At 47.1% G+C, this 7,093-nt stretch overlaps 2 protein-coding genes across 2 annotated transcripts in view; both read right to left on the bottom strand.

Annotated features, from left to right (window-relative positions):
• The window catches only part of LOC107556742 (F-box/LRR-repeat protein 3-like), a 33,687-nt gene extending 32,475 nt beyond the window's left edge, over nt 1-1,212 (bottom strand). Inside the window, exon 1 of the mRNA XM_016239934.1 lies at nt 1,048-1,212. Coding sequence (XP_016095420.1) covers nt 1,048-1,159 — 112 coding nt within the window. The 5' untranslated portion in view covers nt 1,160-1,212. The remainder of the gene's footprint in view (nt 1-1,047) is intronic.
• LOC107556728 (SLAIN motif-containing protein 1-like) lies at nt 1,163-5,179 on the bottom strand. The gene is made up of 4 exons (XM_016239916.1): nt 4,846-5,179; nt 2,753-2,877; nt 1,311-1,387; nt 1,163-1,189 (listed from the first exon to the last, which is right to left on the bottom strand). The coding sequence occupies exons 1-4, from the start codon at nt 5,139-5,141 to the stop codon at nt 1,163-1,165; spliced, it is 525 nt and encodes a 174-aa protein (XP_016095402.1). The 5' UTR covers nt 5,142-5,179.
• Nucleotides 5,180-7,093: the final 1,914 nt, after the last annotated feature.

Below are 7,093 nucleotides of genomic sequence, written 5' to 3'. Positions count from 1 at the left end.
AGCACAAACACACCACACATCAGCAGCAGGTAACATGGAGACGTGATCATGTGCTGTCAGTGTGAGTTCTGTCAGAGAGAGGACAAGACGAGACTCCACAGACACACAGAACATCCGGACCGGTCGACGCTAGCTGCTGAAAATCAGACCATAGTAATCACATAGTGTCTGATGGACACACACTGAGAGTTTTCAGCTTCAGACTCTCATATTATATTTTGAGCCTGTCGCTGTGATGTCTAGAGTTTGTTCAGATGTTAGAAGTCATGTAGTGTCTCTCCAGCCTTAGAGCTTATTAAATATGAGGAACATAATCATCATGTGGCATGTTCAGCAAAACATCCATTTCAAGTGAATTTAATTCATTTAAAAGTGAACGGACAACATTCAATCCTGAGGTCAAAACGGTCTACTGCAGGAGAGAATGAGCTCCTCTACACACAACACATCATTAACCTGAAACAATGAGACGAGCTCTGTGTGTGTGTGAGTGTGAGAGAGCGAATGTGAGAGAGAGTGTGTGTGTGTGTGTGTGTGCGTGTGTGAGTGTAAGAGAGTGTGAGAGAGTGTGAGTGTGTGTGTGTGTGAGAGAGAGAGAGTGTGTGTGTGTGAGAGAGAGAGAGAGAGAGAGAGAGTGTGTGTGTGTGTGAGAGAGAGAGAGTGTGTGTGTGTGAGAGAGAGAGAGAGAGAGAGAGAGTGTGTGTGTGTGTGAGAGAGAGAGAGTGTGTGTGTGTGAGAGAGAGAGAGAGAGAGAGAGAGTGTGTGTGTGTGTGAGAGAGAGAGAGTGTGTGTGTGTGAGAGAGAGAGAGAGAGAGAGAGAGTGTGTGTGTGTGTGAGAGAGAGAGAGTGTGTGTGTGTGAGAGAGAGAGAGAGAGAGAGAGAGTGTGTGTGTGTGTGAGAGAGAGAGAGTGTGTGTGTGTGAGAGAGAGAGAGAGAGAGAGAGAGTGTGTGTGTGTGTGAGAGAGAGAGAGTGTGTGTGTGTGAGAGAGAGAGAGAGAGAGAGAGAGTGTGTGTGTGTGTGTGTGTGCGTTACCTGCTCTCTCACAGGAGGTGCTGCTGGGAAGGGGAGCACAGGGTTTGGAGGAGGGAGAGGAGGTGCAGAGAGGAGAAACTCCAACGACACGAGCACGAGGAAAAGCAGGAGAGGAGAAGCCTCCATCTCTCAAAGCAGTAGACCTCCATCTACTGACTGAAGGAGACAGAGACGAACAACATCACCAACCACTGTGTGTGTGTGTCTGTGTGTGTGTATGTGTGTGCGTGATGGAAGAGTTTTGAGATGCTGTAAAGGAGGTGCAGAGAGGAAAAACTCCAACGACACGAGCACGAGGAAAAGCAGGAGAGGAGAAGCCTCCATCTCTCAAAGCAGTAGACCTCCATCTACTGACTGAAGGAGACAGAGACGAACAACATCACCAACCACTGTGTGTGTGTGTCTGTGTGTGTGTATGTGTGTGCGTGATGGAAGAGTTTTGAGATGCTGTAAAAAAAAAAAAACTTTGAGGGACAAACAGCCATTGAGTGTCAGACAGACACACAAGAGATGACTGAAGACAACGATTCATTCAGCACATGAGAGGATTCACACACACACACACACACACAAACATAAATACACACACAAATACACACAGACACACAATCTATGAGCCTTGAGTCTGTCCTCATATTGATAAGCACATGACAGCAAAAGCTCATCCAGTCCATTATCAAACACGATATCTCAGCTGAATATGTTCATGCACATTAGAGATGAATCTGTTGAACACCCGGCTTCAGTAATAACACGCTATACAGCACTTAGCATGAACAGCTGACTCCTTTCATGTAAACACAGTTGCTATGGTTACAGCTCGTCTAACCCGAGACTACAGTCCAAACATAGCAGCGAAGCCCGAGCCAAGCATCAGCACTAGTTAGAAAAGGGCTAACGCTGTGACCAGCTCAGGTGTCTTTGTGAATGTGACACAGGGTTTATTTAGCCGAGTAACAAGCTTACGACTAAATCCTGAACGCATTACAAGCATCCCAGAGTCAGAGCTGTCAGTCACACTCTCTCATTTACATATTCATGATGGCTCCGCCCCCAGCTCTACTAGCACTAGCTGATTTAACACTATTCACACACTAGATGAAGCAGCGTTAATAAGATAATGCTGGTTATTCTGAGCTCCTGTGTTTATATACGGGCCGCATTAAGACGCGGAGCTCAGCGCATCTGTCCCATAATCCTCCTGACCTCAATCGGCCGCTCTGACCTCGTCCATCACAAACGCACTGAACGATAAAGACTCACACTGAACACTCTTCACATGCACTGCCAAACAATCTGTGAAAATTAAGGTAAAAGACCAGCAGCTGTGGTTGCCAGAACTTTACCATAAAAAACACATTTTAGGTTTTATAGATTTAACCCAAATTTACAGTAAAAATAATTAAATAAAAAATTTAAATATGTACAGTATATTTGTATATTTCATTAACAGATAGGCTATAAATACCAACCTAGTGAAATACTCAAATTTGTTTTGGTCAATTTTCAATAAATTTTTACTGTAAATTATAAGATGACTTGTTCTTTCACTTTAAAGTCACGTGATTCACTCATTGCGAACGTTCAGCGACCGGATGGACGTTTGTCTCGACATGAAGGTGGTTGATGAATAAGAGGGACTGAGGATGGAAGGCACTGATGGAAGTTTTGGTGTGTTCATACAGTAATCAGACTCAGGTCTGGTCTGGTGTGACGTACCGGACTCCAGTCTTTGGCCGAGCGAGTGTCGTGCAGCGTCCAGCTGATCCAGAACATGTCGAGTCCACTGCAGAGCGTCCAGACCGGCGCCGGACCACAGACGAGAGCTGGGAGACTCGTAGAGCCTGAGGAGAGAGCGGAGCGAGAATCAGATTCTTCCTGCACATGTGAGATCGATGTGAACATGATTTCAGCTCCTCAGACAGCGAGGAATCCTTTTAGAAGACACTAATCCTCAGTCACAAGATTCGGCTTTCATCATGACTGACCCATGACGCATTGTAAATAAGACGGACGATTAATCGGCTTCCTAATTACTCAATTTCCCAGTTTAGCTCCTGTTTTCACCGTGCAGTGAATTATTCTGAATCCAGAATAAAGACTGAACGTCCTGAGCATAAACACGAGCTCTTCTGTTGAGGATCTGGAGCTCACGTTCACAGGCTCTTGGAACAGCACTCAAACCCTACAGCAGAGCGCAACCCTTCATTATGGCGTTCTGTTGGTGCCAAAAAAGTGCAGACTGCTTTGTGCAATACATCTGTGCTGTCGTGTGTTCAGATTCAAGCTTTATAAGTTTGTTCTGCAACGCACTGCACAAAAATCCAGGAGAACGATCAGAATGTTCAGATCAGTTCAATAATGACTTCTCTCTAAAACTCACAGATGCATTTATTTTTCTGTTATATAACGTGAACGAATCTAAAGTCACTGGGTTTCATCTTCATGCTTTGCCATCATATTCAGAGCTTTAGAAAGATGGTGACCAAGCGCCCATAACAGAACACACACATCAACATATTCTGATCTCAACAAGTTCACAGTGACTGTAGACACACACTTAAGTCTGCAGCACAAAGAAGTCGACTTGTTTTTGGCACAAATGGAAGCTCATAATGAACTACTCCTGAAATCAGACAGAAGTCCTGCCAGAAACACATCCTCATATAAGTGAAGTGGGCTCTGAATCTGGTTCACCTGTCATCTTCTCTGCTCCTCATGCTGTTGACCATCTAGGACAGAGTGTGTGTGTGTGTGTGTGAGTGTGTGAGTGTGTGTGAGTGTGTGAGAGTGTGTGTGTGTGAGTGTGTGAGTGTGTGTGAGTGTGTGAGAGTGTGTGTGTGTGAGTGTGTGAGTGTGTGTGAGTGTGTGAGAGTGTGTGTGTGTGAGTGTGTGAGTGTGTGTGAGTGTGTGAGAGTGTGTGTGTGTGAGTGTGTGAGTGTGTGTGAGTGTGTGAGAGTGTGTGTGTGTGAGTGTGTGAGTGTGTGTGAGTGTGTGAGAGTGTGTGTGTGTGAGTGTGTGAGTGTGTGTGAGTGTGTGAGAGTGTGTGTGTGTGAGTGTGTGAGTGTGTGTGAGTGTGTGAGAGTGTGTGTGTGTGAGTGTGTGAGTGTGTGTGAGTGTGTGAGAGTGTGTGTGTGTGAGTGTGTGAGTGTGTGTGAGTGTGTGAGAGTGTGTGTGTGTGAGTGTGTGAGTGTGTGTGAGTGTGTGAGAGTGTGTGTGTGTGAGTGTGTGAGTGTGTGTGAGTGTGTGAGAGTGTGTGTGTGTGAGTGTGTGAGTGTGTGTGAGTGTGTGAGAGTGTGTGTGTGTGAGTGTGTGAGTGTGTGTGAGTGTGTGAGAGTGTGTGTGTGTGAGTGTGTGAGTGTGTGTGAGTGTGTGAGAGTGTGTGTGTGTGAGTGTGTGAGTGTGTGTGTGTGAGTGTGTGAGAGTGTGAGTGAGTGAGTGTGTGGAGACAACAGTTGCACTCAAATGTTTCAGCACTGAAGCACACAGCAGAATGAGGACTGAGCTCATAATAACACAAAGGACTCTCACCAGGTCTCGTCAGACTCTCCGCTCGGACTCACGCTCTCCAGCTCCAGCAGCAGCAGCTCGTCCAGGAGCGCGCGCGGCTCCTCTTCATCCTCATCCTCATCCTCATCCTCATCCTCATCCTCCGCGGCGGGATGCGGTGTGTGTGTGTGTGTGTGTGTGTGTGAGTGTGTGAGAGTGTGAGTGAGTGAGTGTGTGGAGACAACAGTTGCACTCAAATGTTTCAGCACTGAAGCACACAGCAGAATGAGGACTGAGCTCATAATAACACAAAGGACTCTCACCAGGTCTCGTCAGACTCTCCGCTCGGACTCACGCTCTCCAGCTCCAGCAGCAGCAGCTCGTCCAGGAGCGCGCGCGGCTCCTCTTCATCCTCATCCTCATCCTCATCCTCATCCTCCGCGGCGGGATGCGGCTGGAAATACTGGCACGCGAGGCTCGGGATGCAGCGGGAGCTCGCGCGAGTCCGCAGCTGCTCGTTCTGCCGCTCCAGTCTCCTCACGAGCTCCTGCAGCTTCTGCACCTCCCGCTCGGCGCGAGCATCCGCCATCATCCGCGGCTTCAGCACCGCCGCCTCCATCCGCGCACCGACACCGACACCGACACCGACACACGCCCGGTGAAGATCACTGAGGAAGAGCGCGAGCGGTCAGCGGCGCCATCATCCTCATCCTCATCCTCATCCTCCGCGGCGGGATGCGGCTGGAAATACTGGCACGCGAGGCTCGGGATGCAGCGGGAGCTCGCGCGAGTCCGCAGCTGCTCGTTCTGCCGCTCCAGTCTCCTCACGAGCTCCTGCAGCTTCTGCACCTCCCGCTCGGCGCGAGCATCCGCCATCATCCGCGGCTTCAGCACCGCCGCCTCCATCCGCGCACCGACACCGACACACGCCCGGTGAAGATCACTGAGGAAGAGCGCGAGCGGTCAGCGGCGCCACAGCGCACGAGAGACGCTCAGCCAATGAGAGACGAGACTGTCACACTCTCTCCACCCAGCACACACACACACATGCACACACACACACACACACACACACTCACTCTCTCTCACACACACACACACATGCACACACACACACACATGCACACACACACACACATGCACACACACACACACATGCACACACACACACACATGCACACACACACACACATGCACACACACACACACATGCACACACACACACACATGCACACACACACACACATGCACACACACACACACTCACTCTCTCTCACACACACACATACACACTCACTCACTCACACTCTCACACACTCACACACAGACACACACACTCACACTCTCTCACACACACACATACACACATCAGCGTTCAGCTCTGAGCATCAGATCCACATTCAGACATGACTTCCAGTGAAAAAGTGCATCTGCTGTTGTCTCTCACATCAAAATCCAGCCACATGTGTGTTTAGAGCTGTTTAAACGCTGCTTGATCTGTGCAGATTTCTCTCCTGATTCACACCAGAACACTGACTCACTGGAGGAAGGGATATTAAGGATAAAAACATCTTAATGCTGGATGTGTTTCAGCTTTTGTCTTCTCCAGATGTTAACTGATGGACTGGAGTGCTGTGGATTATTGTGATGTTTTTATCAGTCGTTTGGACTCTCATTCTGACGGCACCCATTCACTGCAGAGCATCCATTGCTGAGACACTGATGCAGTGCTACATTTCTCCAAACCTGATGAAGAGACAAACTCTTGGATGAACTGAGTATGAGCACATTTACAGCACATCTTCAGTTTGGCTGCACTATTCCTTTAAGAGACTGATGCGTCACGTGAGCTCGTACCTGAGCTTCAGGTCCACCGAGGGTTTCTCTGCAGGTTTTGGAGTCTCTTCCAGCATCGAGGAGGATGTTTTGGTGTTTGTGAAGATGGTTCTGTTTCGTGAATCAGATGAATCAGAGATCATGGCACACATTCAGATGAGCGTCAGTGTGAAGTCTGAGCCGACGGTGTGGACACCAGCGATGAGACGGCAGACCTCCTCTCTCTGCTGCAGAATCAATAAACACATCATCTGAAGCAGAAGGTGAGGAGATCATCGTTCAGATCTGGATTTGACTGAACAGGACTTACGTGGATGTGGCTGCAGGATGAAACAATGAAACAGAACTGTAGAACAATGGCCTTCAGAACATGAAACTGAAACACTCTCAGTGAGATCATTTTTGTTTACATAATATATGTGTGAGTACTGTGTATATTTATGATAACACAAACATGCATATATTTAAGAAAAATGTTTTGATTATATAAAAAATATATTATTTTATATATTGTAATATATTATATATATAATAAATTATATTTGAATATATATAAATATATATGTGTATTTATATATACATAATAAATATACACAGTACTCACACATTTATTTTCGATGCGATTAATCTAAATCTATAAAAAATATAAATTTGTGGAAGGATGAATTAAGGCTGAGACCCTTGTGTTATGCGATGCAACTTTTCCAAACAAATAGTAATAAAAAAAACATGAAC

The sequence above is a fragment of the Sinocyclocheilus grahami genome, unplaced genomic scaffold, assembly GCF_001515645.1.
Source record: "Sinocyclocheilus grahami isolate Dianchi unplaced genomic scaffold, SAMN03320097.WGS_v1.1 scaffold577.1, whole genome shotgun sequence".
In the NCBI taxonomy this organism is placed as follows: domain Eukaryota; kingdom Metazoa; phylum Chordata; class Actinopteri; order Cypriniformes; family Cyprinidae; genus Sinocyclocheilus; species Sinocyclocheilus grahami.
This window is presented reverse-complemented; position numbering and strand designations above follow the sequence as displayed.

Bases quoted from the DNA above. Each gene is read 5' to 3' on its own strand.
- LOC107556728 (XM_016239916.1), bottom strand. From the start codon at position 5,141: ATGGAGGCGGCGGTGCTGAAGCCGCGGATGATGGCGGATGCTCGCGCC. The intron at 1,388-2,752 runs GTACGTCACACC...TGTCTCCTTCAG, and splicing joins CGGCCAAAGACTGGAGTCCG to TCAGTAGATGGAGGTCTACT. The intron at 1,190-1,310 runs GTTTTTCCTCTC...TGTCTCCTTCAG, and splicing joins CTCGTGCTCGTGTCGTTGGA to TCAGTAGATGGAGGTCTACT.